A 23,097-nucleotide genomic window follows, 5' to 3' on the forward strand; every position below is an offset into this window, starting at 1 on the left:
GGTGGCAACTTTACTTTTCTTTAGTCATCACCACCCTCCCCTTCCCCCACCGATGTGTTGTTGTTTTGTTTTCTTCTTCCCCTTTCTAACAAGAGTACTCAGAAAGCAAAGGCCAAAAATGTATCTTTGCACTGCAGTTGAAAAGTGCCAGGACAAGTGAGCTGGTATTTCCAAGTGCTTCTTGGAGTGCTACAATGCAATACCAGACTGACACAAGCATGGCACCTCCAAAATGCAAGCAGGCAAATCCCTGAGTTGAAGGCAATAGTTAAGCTTAAAATACAGCTTTGCTTGGCTACTATTAATGGTAATACTTACTGGCAGTGCATACTAGAAGTGAAAGCATAAATGAAACATTTTCCTGAAGCATGCACGTTTTTATTGTAGAAATCAGTGAAAATAAGCTGAGTCTAACAACAGGAACAAGCATGGAGTGGAGTCCTAGAATCATTGAATGGCTCAGGTTGGAAGAGGCCTCAGAGCTCATCTCCTCCAACCTCCCCACCATGGGCAAGGACACCTCCCAACTAGGCTCAGCTGCTCAAGGTCTCATCCAGCCTGGCCTTCAACACCCCCACAAAGGAGGCAGCCACAACCTGCCTGGGCAACCTGTTTCTCAGCCTCACCACCCTCAGACTGAAGAACTTCTTCCTCAGCTCCAGTCTAACCCTGCTCTCCCTCAACTTCAAACCATTCCCCCTTGTCCTGTCTCTACACACCCTGATGGAAAAGTCCCTCTGCAGCCTTCCTGTAGAATCTCTTCAGCTATTGGAAGGCAGCCCTAAGGTCCCCCCCGAAGTCCTAAGGGACTTTTGTATCTTCTGCTTTGTTTAAAAAATATAATTTATTGCTTCAAATTAAATTTATTGCTTCAAATTAAATATCTGGATTTGTTAAAAAAAAATAGTACTTGATTTTCCAGTTGAAGAGTTTCAAAAGCCTTTATCTCACTATATTGTCCCCTGGCAAAGAGATCAGTTATTTTCTAGCAGCTAGAAGCCTAAAGAGCACAGAGGCACAGGTCAGCACTAACAGAACAGTCCCCAAAAGAGCAGTACCTGTCAGTTTTATCTCTAGGGTTTTCCCTAGATCAGGAATGATGTACCTCAGCACAACATAAAACCTTGGAGGGACTGTGCATGCCCCAGAATAATCACACAATATTTCTATTTGGGAGAGATCTGCAAGATCATCCAGTCCAACCCTCAACCCAGCACTGAAAGGTCACCACCAAACCATGTCCCTAAGCAGCAGGTCCACACACTGCTTGGACACCCCTAGGGACAGTGACTCCAGCACTACCCTGGACAGACTATTCCAGTGTTTGAGAATCCTTCCAGTGCAGAAATATTTCCTAACACCCAGCTTGAACCTCCCCTGGCACAGCCTGCAACCATTTCCTCTGCTCCTGTCTCTTGCCACCAAGGAGCAGAGGCTGCCACTCCTCACTCCAACCTCCCTTCAGGGAGCTGTAGAGAGCAATGAGGTCTCCCCTCAGTCTCTTCTTCTCCAGACTGAACATTCCCAGCTCCCTCAGCCCCTCCTCATAGCCCAGGTGCTCCAGGCCCTTCTCCAGCCTCTCTGCCCTCCTCTGGACAGGCTCCAGCCCCTCAATGTCCTTCCTGGAATGAGGGGCCCAGAGCTGAACACAACACTCCAAGTGTGGCCTCAGCAGTGCTGAGCACAGGGGGATGATCACCTCCCTGCCCCTGCTGGCCATCCTGTTTCTAATCCAAGCCAGGATGCCATTGGCTTCCTTGGCCATTTGGGCACTGCTGACCCATGTTCAGTCAAGTATCAACCAATACCCCAAGGTCCCTCTTCAAGTTGCATCTTTCCAACCACACATCCTCAGGTCTGTAGCTCACCATGGGGTTGTTGTGAACCAGGTGCAGGACCTGGCACTTGGTCTTGTTGAACTTCATCCAATCAGCCTTGGCTCATGGTTCTCACCTGTCCAGATCCTGCTGTAAAGCCTCCCTACTCTCTAGCAGACAGACACAGCCCCCCAGCTGTGTGGATTAAGCCAGATTGCTTCCAGCACTATCACAAGGGCATTTATCACAACTAGGAGAGTCAGCTCATACAGCAATAACCTGTACTGAATCTGAAAAAAGGACTTTAGAAAACCATGCAGTGGATCCAGCTGAAAAAAGGACTCTACAAAAGCATCCAGTGGATCCAAGTCCTGTAAGTGCACATTGCCACAAGAGATGAAAGTGATCCCTTCACAGGAATTCTGATTCATGCTTTATGGTTCATAAATATTGATGAAGAACTTCTGGTCTGTTGTTTAAAAAGGTAAACTCACTGATTAAATAAAAACAAATATCATTTTTAACAAGGAAAAAAAGCAGAAGATATTAAAGCTGAAGTGTCATGTTCTCATATTGTTTATGAAAACAGATCCAAGAATCAAGCAACAAAAGCAGCTAACTCTGGAATTAAACCCTCTGCAGTTCTCTTGTCTACAAGTAACAAGCACCAAGCTTGTATTTGACAGGGGTTTCTGGCTCACCACTGCAGAGCAGCACAGACACAGCATGAGAGAGTCCTGTGACTGCCTGAAATGCCACAGCAAGGGCAGTGAGGCACAGAAACTTGGGACAACAAAATAACATAAAGCAAGTACCTCACCAATACCCTCCTGCTCCAGAGAGGTCCACAAAGATGATCCAAGGGTTGGAGCACCTCTGTTGTGAAGACAGGCTGAGGGAGCTGGCATTGTACAATCTGGAGAAGGGAAAGCTCTGGGGAGACCTTACTGTGACCCTTCTGTACATAAAGGGGGTCTATAAGAAAGATGGGGACAGTCTTTTAAGCAGGGCCTGCTGTGACAGGACAAGGGGTTATGGTTTGAAACTAAAAGAGGGAAGATTTAGACTTGATAAAAGGAAGACATGTTTTATGATGAGGGTGGTGAGACACTGGCACAGGTTCCCCAGAGAGGTGGCAGAAGCTGTATCCCAAGAACCATGCCAAGCAAGGTGGGATGGGGCTCTGAGCAACCTGCTCTAGCTGCAGATGTCCCTGCTCGCTGCAGGGGGGCTGGACTACATGGCCTTTACAGGTTCCTTCCAACCCAAAACATTCAATGATTCTATGATCATACCTGAAATCTGCATCATGACAGAAACAACTGACCCAAGGTGATACAAATGAATGGACTTCCCTGCTATGTTTTTAACATTCACAGGAAAAGAAGGAGTGAAGACTGATACAAAAAAAAAAAAAAAAAAAGGGAACAGGACAAGGAAGCACAGCAGCTTGCCTTCAAAATCTCCTTAGGTTTGTGCATGGAGAAAGAACACAAGAGGGCACCAAAGACGGCTGCCTAGGCTGCAATCCATGAAAGAGATTTACACGCTGGCAAAAGTGAGTATCCTGTAAAATCATTTCATTTACTATTAACACCTCATCATCACCTTTGAAATGCAGGGCTGTAGCCACAGCTATCTCTCTGTAAAAGCACTGTAGGAGCTCCATAAACACATCCTATAGTCTGCACAAGAACAAGGACTTTGTAGAGCTTCCGGACATACAAAGCCCAACTACAACCCCAGTGTATTCCTAATACTGAACACACATTTAAGTTTAGAGCCATCAGCAAAAAAGGTGAAGACTGAACTTTCAGCACAGACTCAAATCCCCCCAGATTCAACAGAGAAGCCACAAAGCAGCATTTCACCTTGTTCTCCATCTCCTTCTAACTGATATACCTAGTAAAGGTGACCTGCTGCACACAATTACCTCCCTATGCTTACTCTTCCCATCACTGGTTTCTGGCTCTACATTGTTGTGGAATTTAACAACAACATTCTTCAAAAGCTGTCTGTGCCCCTTGCATAGATGTATTTCTCTTAACAAATCATCTTTACATATTCCTGACTTCAGAGCTTTGGTGCAAGTCCAGAAGAGGGCCACAAAGATGATCCAAGGGCTGGAGAACCTCTGCTATGAGGACAGGCTGGGGGAGCTGGGGGTGTTCAGCCTGGAGAAGAGAAGGCTTAGAGCTGCCTGCCAATAGCTGAAGGGATCCTATAGGAAGGCTGCAGAGGGACTTTTTCTGAGGGTGTCTAGAGACAGGACAAGGGGGAACGGTTTGAAGGTGAGGCAGAGCAGGGTTAGACAGGAGCTTAAGAAGAAGTTCTTCTGTAGGAGTGTGGTGACACTCTGGAACAGTCTTCCCAGGGAGGTTGTGGCTGCCTCCTTTGTGGGGGCATTGAAGGCCAGGTTGGATGAGGCCTTGATTGGCTGAGTCTAGTTGAGAGGTGTCCCTGCCCATGGTGGGGAGGTTGGAAGAAATGAGCTCTGAGGTCCCTTCCAACCTGAGCCATTCTATGATACTGCATAAGATTTAATTAGCTGCAATCAGATTTAATTAGCTCTTATGTCAAGTGTTCTTTGGCTTAAAGGAAAAATGCTATGAAAACAGAAAGTTTTAACAATTTGTCATGCAAAGTTACATAATAGCATCACATATATCAACACATGAAAGATGAATGAAAGCAAATATAAACCCCTTCAGAAAATACAGCCTGGGATGTCAGAGTTAAAATAAATTCACTAGTTCCTTTAAAATAACTGAATAAATATTGTAAAAATACAAAGCAACAATGACAGTGGTTATTTCTTAATGTCTCAAAAGCTGGATTTCAACTTCTCATAATTAATATATCATCAACCAACAAAAAACTTTTGCATGAATAAAGAAGCCTACCTGTGGCAATAATTGATTATTGACAGCTGGCTAAGTTATTGACAGTCATTGATCTTCACATGTCAAACAAAATCAAAAACGGGCTGGACAGAAGCAGCAATTCCTTGTTTGAATATGCTAATTAAGGATTCCTCACATAATAGAGAGATTAAAATGTATAAAAAAGCATACAGTAAGAGCTGCATGTTAGCTCATTCCTTTTAAAGATCTCCAGAAATAAATATTTAGACACGTTTCCTGTGAGCTGCCTGGCAACAAGTTACTTTACATTCCCACAAGGCAGCTACCCAGCCTCAGCATCCTGCTCACCGCCTGAGACAGGAGATTGGTCGTGTTCAGTACTGCCCGGACTCACATTTCAGCTTTCAGATGGCCCTTAGCCTCCTGAAGAACACACCACTTGCAACCTCTGCTTGATTAAAAGAGTTACCTATCCAAAGATGCAGTTGGTTCTCAGCACACCCACAGCTCTGCTAAGAAGCAGAGAATCGATGCAGGGTGCACTGTCTGCAAGGTGCCCTCTCCAGCTGTGGCATTTACACCTCACAGCCCTTTGCCAACCTCAGATAGTTTGCAAGAGGCATGGTTTGCAAAAATCAGGACACATTTAGGGATCTGTGGAGGAAGGAAGGGCACTTCTTGTCCTGTGGGGCAAGAGATACAAAATGGAACACAGGAGCTTCCACCTCGAGGAGACACTTCTTTATGGTGAGGGTGACAGAGCCCTGGAGCAGGCTGCCCAGAGAGGTTGTGAAGTCTCTTTCTCTGGAGATATTCAAGACCTGCCTCGATGTGTTCTTGTGTGACCTGCCCTGGGTGATCCTGCTCTGGCAGCAGGGTTGGACTGGATGATCTCTGGAGGTCCCTTCCAACCCCTGCCATTCTATTATTCCATTATTATTCTCTCTGGAAGCACACAAGCATGAGGGAATTAAAGCTACAAAAACTTATTCAAATGTAACTGCTGGGGTCAAATGTGGTTTCCTAACAAAAGGAGCATCATAGTTACAGCATCTTTCACCTTTCTTCTTGATGGGTTCCAAAACATCTACCAGTGAGCAATGAACAGGTCCCAAAACACATAGCAGTGAGCAATGAGCACAACTGTTCATGCTTTACATAGGAAATTCTTGGGGGTTTAGATCAATAAATTCAAGCCTCCAATATGTTAACTGAAACCATTCTTTTTCAATAGTTTCTGGTCTCAATTCACTGCCCATGAGAGATCTTAAACAGACTCTGCTTAACACTAACATCAACATTTGCTCTCACTGCAAGTCTGCCTTTACACTTCTATGGTGAGGACTTCACAGTGAAAAATCCACTTTTAAAGGGTTATTTTCCAACACTGATGTGCTAGACAGCCCTGTCATAAGTGGTGTGCCCCAGGGCTCAGTTTTCATCTCTTTATCCATGATCTGGGTGAGAGGACCAAGTGCACCCTCAGTAAGTTTGACACCAAGCTAGGAAGGAGTTTTCATCTGCTTGAGGATAAGAAGACTCTACAAAGGGATCTGGACAGGCTGGATCAATGTGTCAAAGCCAACAGTATGAGGATCAACAAGGCCAAGTACTGGGTCTGGCAACTGGGTCACAACAGCCTCATGCTGAGTTCCCTCAGCAAACGAATCCGATTACAGGACTATTGGCATAGCCTAGTAAACTGCTGAACCTCTCTCACAGTCCTAGACAACTGGCTCTAGGTGAACCTGCCTCAGAAGGAAGGTAACCTCCAGGGGCCCCTTCCAACCTCAACCATTCTGTGATTCTGCTCTGTCAGCCCTGCTAACTAAAGAGACTTCTCTTATTTTCAGATGTGAGACATCTTTCACACTTGGTGACAAGCAGAGTCCTGCTCTCTTTTCAACTGAACCCATCCCCTTGACTGCACCACTCCCTTGTGTTGCCCTGGTAACACAGATTCCTGCCCCAGTCCTGGATGTGAAGGGGGGGAAAGAAGGCAGTGTCACATAAGGACTTCTGTACCTATGCAAGGCAACCTGGTTCCCTATCTGAACCTCAGACTAAGTCAGTATGTCATACCACATTTTGGGTTGATGCTGAAGACATCACAAGGCTCAGCTGTTTGAGGTCTGCAGCTCAGAAGGCAATACCAGGGAGGAAAGCCTGCTGGGAAAGACTTGAGGGTTTTATGTCAGCAATAAACCAGTCTCTTCAGAGAACAACTGTTCAATGTATCAAGTCACAAACATCAGCTCTGCATGTCAAGTCACACATATCCACACAGGCAACATTTCCTAATGTTAGAAAAACCTAAAAAATAAAAATCCCAACATTCCCTCCCTGTTTTATTACCAAGCAAACACAACCTAAAGTAAACCATCTTTATATACTTAAGCTATCAATGCTCTTAGAACTTACTCTTAAGAAGGGCAAACATCCAGCAACAAAAGCCCATGATGTCTGTTGGGATACAGAACACTCCACAGGGTCTGCTTGACAAGGATTCCTATAAACAGACCATCCCCTGCCCCTCTGTGACATGTAACAGGGCTTCTACACAGCCTGCACTGCTCCTGTCTGTTCAAAGCTGTAAGATTTCCTGTGTGACCTGGTATAGGTGATCCTGCTTTGGCAGGGGCATTGGACTAGATGATCTCTTGAGGTCCCTTCCAGCCCCTGACGTTCTGTGCTTCTGTGATTTCTACTAACGTTCCAGGCTTCATCTTCCTGTGCTGCTCCAGAGTGACCTTAGTTCTCCTGAGATGTGTGGCAATGTACTTCTTTGAAGCACACACTGCTGCATTGCACAAGACTGCCCTCAAATCAATCACACAGGGAGAGGAACAATGCCAGGAACACTGACTTGCTCCCAGCACTGCCAAACGACTCTGAATGCACTCTGTTTATCACAGGACCTGCTTCTCTCCTCAAACATGCTGACACTGCCAGCTGAGCAATGAAATGCTGTCACCATTTTCACTTTACAGGTGTTGCAACTTACTGTCTATCACAACTAACTATTTTGTGTATTAGACTTTATCCCAAAAAAGGTGCCCTGAACTGGATATTAAGCCCCTTAACTAGAGGTTCAGATGAGACAGTGTAACCTTACCAGTTTTGATTGGGATTTTGTATTATGTCAGTCTGAACAGCCAGAAGTTTACATGGTTTGTTTTCCTGCCTCCTAAGACATTACTTACTTGATCTTCCAGAAAGACTAGCTGGCAGTTTCTTGGTTCTGTTGGCCATTCCAACCTCCTGTGGTGCCTCTAAGTGATGAAAAACTTAGTGATATGTTGATTATCATTTCTCACCTATATCATGACCCTTAATAAAGTGGGACTCCAGGACCTCCTTTTTCAGAAACCATGCAATGCAAAATTGCTGAACAAAGACATCGTTTGGTCCCTGCAGCTTCCACATAGCACCCACCTGATGATGTACAGGGTCCTAACTGTGACAGGATGAGGGGGGATAGATTGAAGCTTGAGGAGGGGACATTTAGACTGGAGACTAGGGAGAAATTCTTTCCAGTGAGGGTGGTAAGACACTGAAACAGGTTGCCAAGGGAGACTGTGGATGCCCCCTCCCTAGAGGTTGGATGAGGCCTTGAGCAACCTGTGCTGGTGGGAGGTGTTCCTGCCCATGACAGGGGGCTGGAATTAGATGATCTTTAAGGTCCCTTCCAGTCCAAATTGTTCTATGAATCTATGAATAGTGCTGACAGCTGGCTTGTGTAGCTGGCTCACAGAGCACTACTCATCATAAACAAGAGTGGTATACTCAGTCTTCACAGGCTAAAAAACCAACCAGGTACAAACCTTGTAAAGAAAAGTATTTGAACACAAGTTCATGGAGGAAGTAGGGGAAAAGCATCAAATTATCTATCAAGTACAGATAGCTATAGGAAAAAAAAGGTACCCACTGAATTTTCTTCCTCCTCTTCTAGTTCTCTCTGCTGTTCCTCATGTCGCTTTGCCTTGATCTCCATAGCTTCAGTGATCAGGTCCCTTAAAATTGACACTGGCTTAGCATTCTTAATAAATGTGTGCTAGGAAAACAAAAAAAAAACGAAACCAGTACATTATCTAACATCATTACAGGAGTTATGCTTCAGATGGAATTACAACTAGTATTGACCAGCACAGGTCTCAGTGATAAACAGGATTTCACACCACACATTAATTAGAACCTACACTAACACACCACACAGTTCCTACAGGACTGGAACTGTGTTCCTACAGGAACTGTGTTACTTTGATGCTTTACATAACACTGGACAAGGTATTAGCACTCAAGAGCTCATTGCAGCAATTTTTTGGTTCGTAGCTAGCATTACTGTAACTGTGATGGAAGAGATGGTTGTAATTTATTGATCCTAACTATTGAAGGCTCTTGGGAGCAGCCTTCCAGTACCTGATGGGGCCTACAAGAAAGCTGGGGAGGGACTTTTTACAAGGGCTTGTAGTGATAGGATGAGGGGGAATGGATTGAAGCTTGAGGAGGATGGATTTAGATTGGAATTTAGGAAGAAATGCTTTGCAGTAAAGCTGCTGAAACACTGAAATAGGCTGGCCAGGAAGGTTGTGGATGTTCCCTCCCTGGAGGAGCTCAAGACCAGGTTCAATGAGGCCTTGAACAACCTGGGCTAGTGGAAAGTGTCCCTGCCCATGGCAGTGGGGGTGGAACTACATGATCTTTAAGGTCCCTTTCAACCCAAACCATTCTATGAATCTGCACTATCTTTTTGTTGCTTCCTAACTGAAATTGTACTGCAACTACTTTTAATACCAAGAAGCCTTGGGAAATGTAATCATCTAACAACTGTTTTATAGTTCAGGATAGAATTTTCCAAAGGAAACATGCAGTAAGTAGTAAATAAACACTGTGGTGACTGTCTTGACATAGAAAAACAAACTTGTGCAGATATTCAGTTACAGAATTTAATTAATCTTAACAAACTGACAGCATAAATTAGTGGCTGTAAGCAGAGCAACTCTGGCTGCCTACTTCAACAAAGTTGTACTTTATATGTCATAAAACATTTCTTGATCTATGACTCTGAAATGCAGAATAAGCAAAAAAAAACCCAAGCTTTTAGTAGGAAGATTAATTTTTAATTCAAGGGCATGATACCATTTACCTCCTTACCACCTGCTGTTAGAAAAACTCTCATTTTTCCAGCACTATATGCAAATGCAATTCAGGCAAAAGCTAACACCAAACCCCTCAGAATTGTGTTATTAAATATTAAAAAGCTCCTCCACAGGAACAGATCTGTTGAAGCCTGGGACCCTATGCCTACAGCATCTGACACTGTTCCACATGACATCCTGGTCACCAAGTAGGAAAAGCATGGACTTGAGGGGTGGCCACTGGCTGGGTAAGGAATTGGCTGGATGGCTGCACTCAGAAGGTTGTGCTGAAGAGCTCAGTGCCCAAATGCAGACCAGTGACAAGTGGAGCCCCTCAGGGGTCAGCACTGGCACCAGTGCTGGTTGACATCTTTGTCTGTGACATGGACAGTGGCACTGAGGCACCCTCAGCAAGTCTGTTGATGGCTCCAAGCTGTGTGGTCCAGCTTGGCATGCTGGAGGGAAGGGACCTGGACAGGCTGCAGAGGTGTGCCCAAGCCAGCCTCAGGAAGTTCAACAAGGCTGAGTGCAAGGTCCTGCACCTGGGGCAGGGCAATCCCAAGCACAAATCCAGGCTGGGTGGGAAGTGGCTGGAAAAGAGTCTGGAGGAGAAGGACTTGGGGCTGTCAGTTGGTGACAAACTCCCCAGGAGCCAGCAATGGTCACTGGCAGCCCAGCAGGCAGCTGTGTGCTGAGCTGCATCCAGAGCGGGGAGAGCAGCAACAGAGGGAGGGGATTCTGCCCCTCTGCTCTGCTGAGCTTCCCACCTGCAGCACTGATTCCAGTTCTGGGGTTCCCAGCATAAGAGGGACATGGAGCTGCTGGAGCAGGTCCAGAGGAGGCCATAAAAGATTATCAGAGGGCTGGAGAACCTCCCACATGGGAACAGGTTGGGGCTGTTCAGCCTGGAGAAAAGAAGACTCCAGGGAAACCTTAGAACAGCCTTCCAGTATCTGAAGGGGGCTACAAGAAAGCCAGGAAGGGACTTTTAACAGGGCTTGTAGTGATAGGATGAGAGAGAATGGATTGAAGCTTGAGGAGGGCAGATTTAGACTGGAGATTAGGAAGAAATTCTTTCCAGTGAGGGTGGTGAGACACTGGAACAGGTTGCCCAGGAAGGTTGTGTACATCCCCTCCCTGGAGGTGTTCGATCCTGAGATCTATTGAGGGCCTCTAACCACAAAGCAAGGATCCAATTTTAGGAGCAAAAACCAGCCCTAAATTATATAAAGAACAAATAATTTTTAAAAGTGGCAAAAGAGAAATAAAATGGATGGAGAGATAGAAGAGCTGACTGAGGAAAGACCACAAAGCAGAAAAGAACTAGGGCGTGATGACAGTTCAAATGAAATTTGCCCACAGAAACTTTCACAACAGTTCTGCTTTGAGACTAGAGGAAGAGACATAAAACTGGCATTTTCTCAGTTAACTTCAATACTGACCTGCAGCAGCTGTGTTGCTGTAGCTCTCTGTTCAGGATTTTTCACTAAGCATTTCTTCACAAAATCTGTGAATTCATCAGACCAAAGCTCTGGCTTCCGAAAGGTCGGAGGGGGATTTGTAGGGATCATAAAAATAGCCTAGATAAAAAAAGTCAAACAACAATAGTGAGTTTAAACAAAACACATTATCACTGCACTGAAGCCAAGTAAGCAAATTGCTTTATCCACCTTTCTTATCAGGCTAAGAATCTGGAAGACAAATTTGAAGTAAGCTAAGATTTCCATTCAGATCAACACTCAGGAAGTAAATCCATCTGCAACTAATGTAGCTACTTCCCACTAGATTTTCTTTATTTAAGCTGTACCCCAGTGGGCACATCTCTTGTCATTGTGTCTAGTGCTGTTTATCAAGCTCAAGAGATTATTCTATTCATGTGGCAAGTCTCTGTAAGAATGAGAGCACTGCTTGCTTAGACAGACACCTACAAAGCTGCTGTGAAAAGCCAAGTTCACCTTCTCCTCTCTTAACTGCACTGAGAAGTGGTCAGTTTTGGCAGGACTGCTGCTTCCTTCTGCAGTCAGAACTCTTTAGAGGTAGATTTAAAACTTGCTTTTCCTAATAAGATTTAGGAACTTATCACAGAATGGCTCAGGCTGGAAGAGACCTCAGAGCTCCTCTACTCCAACCTCCAACTCCCTGCCATGGGCAGGGACATCTCTCAACTAGACTATATGAACTCAACTGCTCTATATGAACTCTATTACCATGCAATTTGCCTTACCTACATCATTTATGATCCCAGAGCAATTGTCAGCACAAGTGAAGTGCTTCTGCCATGGAGCAGTGGCTAACAAATTCAGCTGCTTCTGTCCTTGAAAGTAATGATCTCTTCCAACCTTTGAACTGATGACTTTTAATCTTATCTTTAACTCCTCTTAACAGCAGCTCTGCAGTAGCTCTTGAAACACTGCTCTCACAGGAGGCTGCTACCTTCTCTTGACGTGGTGCCAAGATGTGTGCCTCCTGCTTGGGAAAGAGCCTTGACTTTGCTTACCTCTCTGCAGGTAAGCAGAGCTTACTTTCAGAGTCCTACTCGCCTCCAATGTTTTCTGGAAAAACTATTTGCCTTTGCCAATTATTTTCATCAACTACAGGCAGTTAAGAGCCACAGCAAAGAAGAAACTTCTTTTATAATTCACAAAGGACAAGGAGAAGAAAGAGGGGAATTCATGAATCATTCTTTTATGGCAGGCAATAAAAGTCACAAAAGGAGATATTAAAGAGCTAGAGTTAGGGTCCTAAATCCACCTTTATGCTTTGTATGTTTTTCAACAATCCCTTTTGGGAAGACTAATGCTTAAAATGAAGGCTTTTGAAAGCCTTGATAACTGACATGAGCTGGATGAGGTAAAAAAAAAAAAAAAAAAAAAAAAAAAGAGCCTTGTTTTTGACTAGAATTTCAAGAAAATACATACCAACTATTTACTCCAAATGCTTAGTCCAAATTCATTATGCCATGCACTTGGCTAATGTGTACCTCTCCCCCCAGCTCCCAGAATTCCTTTGTCAGGTAGCCTGAAATGATGGGGTTTAAGTTCTGTCCTCCCCATCTAATTCCTCTGGAACAGGTTGCCCAGGGAGGTTGAGGATGGAGGTGTTCAAGGCCAGGCTGGATGAGGCCTTGAGCAACTGAGTCTAGTTGAAAGGTGTCCCTGCCCATGGTGGGGAGGTTGGAAGAGATGAGCTCTGAGGTCACTTCCAACCTGAGCCACTCTAGGAGAATATGAGTAAACACTCCAGCTTCTCTAGCCCCTTAATAGAGAACTGTTTCTCCCATATCTAAACTAAAATTTTGAAGCTATAATACTGAAGTAGCTGTTATGAATAAAATCTTCATGAAGATATACTCTGCTCTGTGAGACCTCACCTGCAGCACTGCCTCCAGTTCTGGTGCCCCCAGCAGAAGAGGGACATGGAACCGCTGGGGAGTGTCCAGGAGAGGCCACAAAAGATGATCAGAGGGCTATGGGAACAGGCTGAGAGAGGTGGGACTGTCCAGCCTAGAGAAGAGAAACCTCTGGGAAGACCTTAGAGCAGCCTTCCAGTACCTGAAGGGGGCTGCAAGAAAGCTGGGGAGGGACTTTTTACAAGGGCTTGTAGTGATAGAACGAAGTGCAATGGATTGAAGCTTGAGGAGGGCAGATTTAGAATGGAGATTAGCAAGAAATTCTTTCCAGTGAGCGTGGTAAGACACTGGAACAGGTTGCCAAGGGAGGTCATGAATGCTCCTCCCCAAAGGTGTTCAAGGCCAGGTTGGATGAGGCCTTGATCAATCTGTTCTAGTGGAAGGTGTCCCTGGAAAGGGGCTGGAACCAGATGATCTTTAAGATCCCTTCCAACCCAAACCATTCTATGAATCTATGAGACACTGAATATGCAATTCTGTTGTGCTCAAGTCAACAGCTCTTTAGTAGTGCCCACTGATGAATCAAGTACACAATACTACATCTACAGTCAAAACTGCATTCACATTATTTCAGGAGAAAGTCAGAGACATTCAGATTAACATCAGGAGCATTTGGGGAAAAAACAAACAAACAAACAAACAAAAAAAAACCCCAAACTAAAAAAGCCCAGAAACAAATAAACAAAACCCAAAGAACTGCAAAAACCCCACCAACACACAACGGTCACCAGTGGGTTAGAACCATTCCCTGTCACAAGCTTCCCTCTGGAATCCTGACCTTTACTGTTCAAAGCAAAGTCTGATTCACTGAAGATGTAAAGTAATAAAGTAATAAAGACAGAGAAAAATACATAATGGAAAGAATACTTACCTGATTAGCAGCAAAGATGGGTTGCTGACAGATAAGCTCTTGTTCTTGACCTGTGTATTTATTATTGCTAGGAAGCCCACAGCATTTTGCCAGCATTACAATTGGTATCAGTACATTCTTCACCTAGCTCAAACATTTTGCAATAGTGAAGGGCAACTGTAAATCTACTCAACAGAATCAACCCTTGCCTTGTGAGCAGCACCACGCAAGAGAATTGTGCTTCAAGATTCACTTCTTAACTTCCTCTTACTGCCAAAAGTGGGAGCTGGAATCAACAAGCCTTTATGGGTCCCTTCCAACTTGACAGTCTATGATTCTTTGATATTTCCTTTAAAAATTTGCTTTCAGAGAATTACAGAATGTTAGGGGCTAGAAGGAACCTCCAGAGATCACCCACTCCAAACCCCTGCCAGAGCAGGAGCACCCAGGACAGGATACACAGAAACACATCCAGGCAGGACTTGAAAGTCTCCAGAGAAGGAGACTCTACCACCTCTGTGGGTAGCCTGCTCCAGGGTTCTGTCACCCTAACTGTAAAGAAGTGTTGAGATGGAATCTCCTGTGTTGTAGCCTGTACCCATTGTTCCTTGTCCTACCACTGAGCATTCTGTCACCCACCCCTCAGAGATCATCTGCTGCAACTCCCCTGCCACGGGCAGAGATGCCTCTCAACTAGACTCAGCTACTCAAGGCCTCATCCAACCTGGCCTTAAACACCCCCAGGGAGGAGGCATCCACAAGCATTCAGACACTATCTAGGAGAGTATTTCCAAAAATTTTACTTGCCAAAAGGAAAACCTAAATGAAACCACAAATGAATTCTTGATGGTTCTGAAAAAAACCCTCAATCTCAGCACTAGGTGAGCTGGGTACATTTCATCAGGACATGCGGGTTAAGATTTCTTTTGAGGAGGGGAAGAGTTGGGGGAGAGTTAACGCAGGAAAAAAAGAAATAGATATTAAGCTGTCTTTAGAATGAAAGAAACATCTGTTGTAATGGTTTAACTTTCTCATTAAATTTTAACTTTTCAGAGGCTTGGAAAATAAGGAATTTTTAAACACAGTTGTACAGGAGAAATTTTCCTTTTGCTAGTGACAGGCAGCACTTCATAACTTATTTTAAAATAATTGCCAAGTGATCTGAAAAGTCTGTATCTCTGACTTCATACCTTTGACAATCCTTACTTAAAGGTATAGATTTTGATAACAGCACACTTTGGCTTCCTGGAACACTTGATCTCATTGATCCATCCCCCCCTTGTCCTATCACTGCAAGTATACTGTTTAGTATTATATACTCACTGATTAGTGAGCATACTATTAATTAGTGAGTATAGTGCTGTTTAGTGAGTATCCTATTATTTAGTGAGTATACTGTTGATTAGTGAGTAACTGTTGATTTTCATAAGCCACTAAGAGCTGCAAGCATCCTCCAGGCACTTTTTCATGCAGTGTGTTCTTTCCCCAGTGCTACTCAAGAGCCTGCTTAGGATGTTCCCTTGATGACTCCCCTCTATTCAGAAATAAAAACATGGCAGGCTCAGCTTTCTATCAGACTTTAAGGGAACTTCTTTTCCATGACATTAACCTTTACTGTTAACAGCAGGAAATGGTCTACACTGCATGTTCCAATTGTGTTTGTTAACAGTTAACTTGTAACAGTGATCAGAAGCCAGCGGGTGACTAGCTGGAGACTGGCAACCCTGGCAGTTACCCAGTTACTGGGTTTTGCCTGCTGTAACATCACTTGGATCTAAAAAGCTCTTTTCATGCATGACACTAAAATAAACAATTTCACCCTCCAGAATTTCAGCAATTGGCAAAAGCCTTCACCTTTTTTTTTGTTGTTGTCTTCTTTGACAATTTTGTTTTTATAAATAACCTTGCAGAGTGACTTTAAAGGCAATAACCTGGATTACTAGGGGCCAAGGCACCAAATCTGGAGCTAAAGACAGCCACTAAAAATATCCTCCCTTCTATTTATTTGGAGAACTGTTACCCAGGCTCAACTGCTCCAGCAGACTTTCACAAGGTGAGGTGACTTCTGCATTATTCCCTTGGCTAACTTCAATTTTTGGGGATTTGTGTTACAAATTTAAAGCTGTTATCCTTTTTGTGATCACTATGCCCAAGATGGCCTTTAATAAACAAATGAAATTATGTAGTGATTTGGGTTTCAGTGCTAGTTTATAAACATTCAGAGAATTTTAGTATCAACTTTGTAAGAATTCTACTAGGCTTTTGGTATTGAAACAGTAGCTTTTGGTTGCTGTTGAGAGAGTTCAGAATTTATTAACAAATAAAGATTCTCATCTGCAAGAGAAATTTCTTCTGCATAGTAACATGCTGTGTTTCTAATGCCTTTGGATTTCAGCTGGTGATGGTTTGAATTATGACACCCAGTCTTGTGCCTTGGGGCTTGCCATGCTGTAACTTTTTTCAGATGCATCAACGAAGCGTTGCCTAATTTGTTATGAAATTGAAAGAAAAGTTGTTCAATAATTCTGACTAAGTTGTGCTGCTTGCAGCTGTTTCTGATAAAATGTTGGTAATAGGGTAAGAATTCAAAAGAACTGTGTGATTACTGGTTTCAAATAACCATTCCAATGATGGTCAACCAAAGATGGTTTTCCTTCCTCGAGAGTCATTTCTATATACTTGGTGTTAAGTCAAAATGAAAGTAGCTGCTTGTTACAGACAAAAGATGGAGAGTTTGGATGCAGAATTCATCAGAGCTCCTGTTAAAGCATGCTGTATTTATCTGTCCTGCTGGGCAGACGCACATGCAAACACATGAACTTCTACTTCCAGTCACTGGACATTGTCATATGAAAAACAGAATCCCAGGCACTGAATCTCTGAATGAATATGTCCTGGATTTGTCCTATCTAAAACTTTGGCTGCTTTTGTTTTGCTGTTTTTCGAGAGAGATCTGTGCTTGACTTTCAAGTCAAGCATTGAACTGTTTGTCTTCTTTGTACACAATTCCTTCCTAAATCATTGCTTGTACCAGTAGCAGGGCTTTAGAGCCCAGCAGTCGGTAACAGGCATACTCACACTTCCTCTCATCAACCTCCTGTGCTAGCTCATAAGTTAATTTGGATAGCATCTCTGAGACTCAGGTTGCCTACTCTAGCTTCAGTCTTCATTCTGTTCTAACATGATGCTGTCAAGAACTGTTAGATGCAGAGGCTGTTAAACCATGATGAGTCTTGATAAGATGTTCTTTGAGATTGTTTTCACATGAACCATGTGGTTTATTCAGTGAATATCATGAGAATCACACCATCACAGAATGTTAGCGGTTGTAAGTGACCTCTAAAGATCACCCAGACCAACTCCCCTGCCAGAGCAGCAGCAGTCAGGGCAGGTCACACAGGAACACATCCAGGTGGGTTTGGAATGTCTCCAGAGAAGGAGACTCCACAACCTCTCTGGGCAGCCTGCTCCAGGCTCTGGCACCCTCACAGGAAAAAAGTTTTCCCTTCTGTTCCTGTGGCACCTCCTCTGCTCCAGCTTGCACCCCTTGCCCCTTGTCCTGTCATTGGCTCTGTCCTCCTGACACTGCCCTGCACATCTTTATCACCAGCAATGAGGTCACCTCTCAGCTCCTCTGCTCCAAGCTCCAAGTCCCAGCTCCCTCAGCCTCTCCTCACAGACATGTTCCACTGCCTTCAGCAGCTTCGTGACTCGGTGCAGGACTCTCTCAGGCAGCTTCCTGAGGTCCTTCTCGAAATGAGGGCCCCAGAACTGGACACAATATTCCAGCTGTGGCCTCAGCAGGGCACAGTAGAGGGGGAAGAGAAGAGCTTGTTGCTGTAGGTACACACAGAAATAACATTCCTTCAAAAACAGTTTAAGGACGAATATGTACAGCCTCTATTACTGGAAAAAGTTTAGTAATGTGGCTGCTGCAATCACTGAAGTATGCAAACAGTACAGCAATAGTTAAAGCAGTGACTAGAAATGCTGATATCATATAAATGGGCCATATCATACTCTTAATTCCTAGCAGCTTGTTCCCAGTTTACACAAAAAGACCTCAAGGCAGAAGGGAGGGAGGAAGGAATTTTGAATACAAAGGTTCTTCAAGACATGCCAGCTCTATACAGTTACATGTAAATGGCCTTACCCTTCTCCTCCCACAGACACGTCAGCATTCATACCCCAGATGACATTTTATTGCAGCAGTTGATACTAATGTCTGAGAAGTAGAAAATTCTGGGAAATAAATGCTGAATCCAGACATGGTCAGAAAGAATAGCAGTGACAGATTTGCAGGCAGTTACACTAAGTCTACATTGATGTTTTTATTTAGTAGCATAGATCTTAATCATCATTTAATAGCCAGTGTTTTGGTCAGAAAAGATTCAGCTCTTGATCCCAGCTGACATTAACATATTCTTTTTGTGCTCATTAGAGAGAAGATGGAGGATTTTCCAGCCCCTCTGAAACTAGTTTGTCTGCATCAGCAGCAGAGATTGGAGTATGGTTAATTGTATGGCAGTTCAGCTTGGGCTAGGAATACAAATGTTATTGCAGAAATAGAAGAGCCCTAGACTGTTATTATTTTTAGTGTTCATTAAATCTCCAGTCCTGTGTTTTTTACTGCAGCAAGTTAAAATGAGCAGACTTGAAAGGATTAGTTAGCCACTGGGGATATTAAATATGAAGTGGAAACTAAACTGCTTGTACCTCTTACAATATTAAAATGTGGGGGCTTAAATTTGTGAGGAAACAACAAAAACTTCTGGTGAGTCTATTCATGTCTATCACCTTGAGGTGGGAAAGGGATGGCTTCTAAATGAGTACATTTCAACATGAGACATCCAGAAGGTGTGCAGAAAAAAAAAAAAAGGGGTAGTTTTTCACTTCAGTTCTGTGTTTGATGTTAGCCAAAATGTAATTCAAGCAATTGTGTTCTGCAGCCACTGTGCGACCTACCCAGAGGCAACCAGCCTCTCCTTTTCTTTTTTTTTCTTTTTTTTTTAAGCTAATTGGCCCATGTTTAGCTTACTAAATGTCATCTGGACTCAGTAAAAAGCAAGTGACCTGCACTGAATTACTGTAATTGTAATACAAACAGAACATCTCAGAGTTTGGGTCTTATACAGGAAAAGAGAAAGCTGGAGAGCTTTTTCAGTTTGATAAATAAACCTGAAACAGAGGGAGCCAGCTTGGGCTCCCAGTTAAGTTCACCTTTTGACTGTCTTCATTTTAAATAATAATAATTGTCATTTGAGTTTTGTCTGTTTGGAATATTTTTCCTCCTGGAAGAATCCTCCTTAAGCTCTATCTGGTGCCAGTTATTACATCATCACAAATCATTACCAGTGTAGGTTGAACAGACACATTTCCATTTCAGAAGGATAATTTCTTCTTAATCTACTGAACCTGTCCAGAATTTGATTTACTGTTTTACCCCTCTCATTTGAATCATAGGATTCAATGGCAGAAAACATTTTTGCCTGTGAGGGTGCCGGAGCCCTGGAGCAGGCTGCCCAGAGAGGTTGTGGAGTCTCCTCTGCAGACTTTCAAAACCATCCTGGTTGTGTTCCTGTGTGACCTGCCCTGGGTGCTCCTGCTCTGGCAGAGGGGTTAGACTGGATGATCTCTGAAGGTCCCTTCCAACCCCTAAGATTCTGTGACTCTGTGAAAGCACAATGCCTAAAACTGAACACAATACTGCTGCTGGAGGTCTAACACACACTGAAAAAAGAACTGCTGCATATTTCTTGAATGCCTTCTATTATTACTACTGTGTGTGGTTATGGCAGAGGGTTTGCAGTTCATGTCCAGCAAGTTTACTACAGCTTGTTCTCACAAATATAAGTTACTCACTCTCAACTCTTTATATTAGTAAATATAATTGCAAATGCAGCTTTTCCACTTCCTGTCTCAGTAAATGTTAATATATTTCTGGATGTAATCACTGCCTCCTTTTCTCAGAAATGGCAGAAAATACTGTGGGGAGAAAACATTTTTTATTATTAAAGTATGCTATATTGCTGGAGTTTTCCTGGAGGGAAAGTAAGCCTCTTAGTCTGAGCAGCAGAGTTGCAACCTTGTATGTATTATTTCTATGAATTTTCCAGATAGTACTGAATCAAGAGCAAAAGAAAATATGGTGGAAAAGGACTAAATTAATCAAAAGAGTATTGCCTGGATTCAGTCACATAATGTGTGCTTTCAGAACCATTTCCTTCTTCACTAAGAAGCTACTTGTTCAAGTTCAGTGATGAAAAAAAATTGTTCAAGACACCTCTGTAATGTTCCAGATGTCTCAGATTCTGTGGAAGGAGAGTTTTAAGCAACAGCAGGTTGCTTCCAAGAGAGGTGCCAGAATTCATCAAGATACCTTCTTCTTCTTGATTCCTCAACACCTGTTTGGCTGGAAAATATCCTTTAGGCAGTGAGTTGCCCAGCTCTTGAGCAAGTATCTGCCATAATGCATAATTTGGTCTGAAAGGCTCTTAAACATTGGTGAAGTTCCCTGAGGTTTATGGTAGAGCCTCAAAAAGAAAAATTAAAAAAATGAAGTTAACCCCAGAGTTCAAACACTGTTACTGGGAAAAAAATTTACACTTGCTGTGCAGTTATGTTAAAATATTTACAAAGGGAGAGGTGATAAAGGAAACAAAAATGAAGGGGGAGATCTTTCTTCAATAAAACTATCTTGTGTGTCTGTACAGTACTATTAAGAAGTCCCAAAGGCACTAAATACTGATTTCCTTTTTTGTTAAATAGGAGGAAAATGCTTTGTAGGATATCACAGCTGCTAAAAGCAAAGCATGCCTAAATACAGGTCAGACAGTCTTCCCTAAACCACCTGTCAGCCACACATGAAAAATCATCATTGCAGGGAGCACTTCAGCTGCAGAATCACAGAACGATAGGGGTTGGGAGGGACTTCTGGAGGTCACCTAGCCCAGACCCAGCAAAACACTTTCAAGAGGAGAGAAACATCTCCCTGTGAGGACAGGCTGAGGGAGCTGGGGCTCTGGAGCTTGGAGCAGAGGAGCCTGAGGGCTGCCCTCACTGCTGGGGATAAAGATGTGCAGGGCAGTGTGGGGAGGACAGAGCCAGGCTCTGCTCAGGGATGTCCAATGACAGGACAAGGGGCAAGGGGTGCAAGCTGGAGCAGAGGAGGTGCCATGGGAACAGAAAGGAAAACTTTTTCCCTGTGAGGGTGCCAGAGCCCTAGAGCAAGCTGCCCAGAGAGGTTGTGGAGTCTCCTCCCCTGGAGACGTTCCAAACCCACCTGGATGTGTTCCTGTGTGACCTGCCCTAGGCGACCCTGCTGTGGAGTTTACCAAAGCTCTTTTCAGAAAACACTAAAGCAGCTTCAGGAATCACAATGCCAGATCTGAAACACTGCAACAGAACTCACCCTCTTCTCCTGTAAGTTAATGACAAAAAGAAATCTAATAGGTTAAACTCTGTATCAGCTAAATTTATGCTGAGCCAAATCTTAATCTGCTCTCAACTGGCATGAAGTCAGCAGCAGCCCTGCAGCATGTACTTTAGCCAGACAAAGAAATGCAACTCTGTGCCCAAACTCATAGCGCCCAGGCACTGTGAATGGCTCCAGTATCAAAGGTTATGAACTACAGCCCAAACAGCAGGAATGTTTTCCATGGAGAGAGGTAAGCATGTAAAGGAGCCCAGGGAGCAGGGATGTCACTTTGGATACAGACACTCCCTAGTGCAGGGTATTGCTCCTGAGCTGGAGCCAAGTCACGTCCTGCCCTCTGGGAACATTGCTATCTGAGCACCCAGACAGACAGGGATGCCCTTTGGCTTTTAGCCTGTCCTATTGCTCATCCCAGGTTAAGGTAGTTAGACCTTTCTCTAGTACCACCAGTTTACTGCAGTATTTCCAGCCTAACAAGACTCACAGAATCATTGGATAGCTACTTTCACACTCCACAGATTTTCAAACCACGCAAATGGCATCATACCCAGTTGCTCCAGAGTCCCCATTTATATAGGGCAGCTCACTTGAATTTAAGAAGGATCAGCTTCTAAGAAACTGTGTTGATTTCTCCATACAATTCAATTAGCCTGACTGCTAAACAACACTGTAGTCATTAAAGCTTCTCCTGCAGCTTGTTTTAAAAGTTTAAAACTCACACATGCTCGTTTTCACCCCCCAAAATCAAATGCTTACCACTTCTGAATATAAAAGCTGAAGTTTGCACAAATTAGTTACATTATGCAGAGAATAAACAAAGATCAAGATGGAGTAACATTCCTCCCTCATCTGACAAAATAAGAAAGTATTTGAAGTGCACAGACAGTTGTCTGGAGAAACTCCTGGAAACAAGTCCAAGAAGGACAGCATGGGCAAAGCTGACTTGTGTCTGTAGACACCTGCCCAGTGTAGACAAGGCCAGAGTTCAGAGACATTACATTTTTTAAAGGAGTACCCCACTGGAAACATGAATATTTCAACATGTGCATCTCAGCTTGCCCATGAACCTCCTGCTTGCTACCTGGCTTACATTTACCTACATAACCATGGGAAAAGGGGCAGCAGGTGAGAGCACACTGGGCTGCCACCTCTCTTGCCAAGCCTACAGCCACAGCACCAGGATGCTGGGATGGAGTTGAGGAATATACTTTGCAGAGGAGGCTTTTGTTGGGAAAGCAGAGGTTTTCAAGTAGGCAGGTAAGAAGCAGTATTTGCAAGAATTATGTCCATGTTTGCTTTTCTGAAACAAAGCAGAAACTGAGAATGCATTAAGACTTCAAATGTTTGAGATTCAGAGATTCACAGAGTGGGTTGGGTTGGAAAGGACTTTCAAGATCATCTAAGTTCAAGCTGCCCACCATGGGCACAGACACCTTCCACCAGCTCAGGTGGCTCAAGGACTTATCCAACCTGGCCTTGAACAGCTCCAGGGAGGAGTCATCCACAACCTCCCTGAGCAACCTCTTCCAGTGTCTCATCGCCCTCATGGTAAAGAATTTCTTCCTCATCTCCAATCTATATCTG

General features: G+C 43.8%; 1 protein-coding gene across 2 annotated transcripts in view; it reads right to left on the bottom strand.

Annotated features, from left to right (window-relative positions):
- Positions 1 to 23,097, bottom strand: part of STK3 (serine/threonine kinase 3) — an 89,804-nt gene that overhangs the window by 37,620 nt on the left and 29,087 nt on the right. For both annotated transcript variants that reach the window (XM_054385352.1, XM_054385351.1), the window contains 2 exons: positions 11,262 to 11,399; positions 8,610 to 8,735 (listed from right to left, as the gene is read on the bottom strand). In XM_054385352.1, the coding sequence (XP_054241327.1) occupies positions 8,610 to 8,735; positions 11,262 to 11,399 (264 nt within the window). The remainder of the gene's footprint in view (positions 1 to 8,609; positions 8,736 to 11,261; positions 11,400 to 23,097) is intronic.

The sequence above is a fragment of the Indicator indicator genome, chromosome 12 (genome assembly GCF_027791375.1).
Source record: "Indicator indicator isolate 239-I01 chromosome 12, UM_Iind_1.1, whole genome shotgun sequence".
Lineage (NCBI taxonomy): Eukaryota > Metazoa > Chordata > Aves > Piciformes > Indicatoridae > Indicator > Indicator indicator.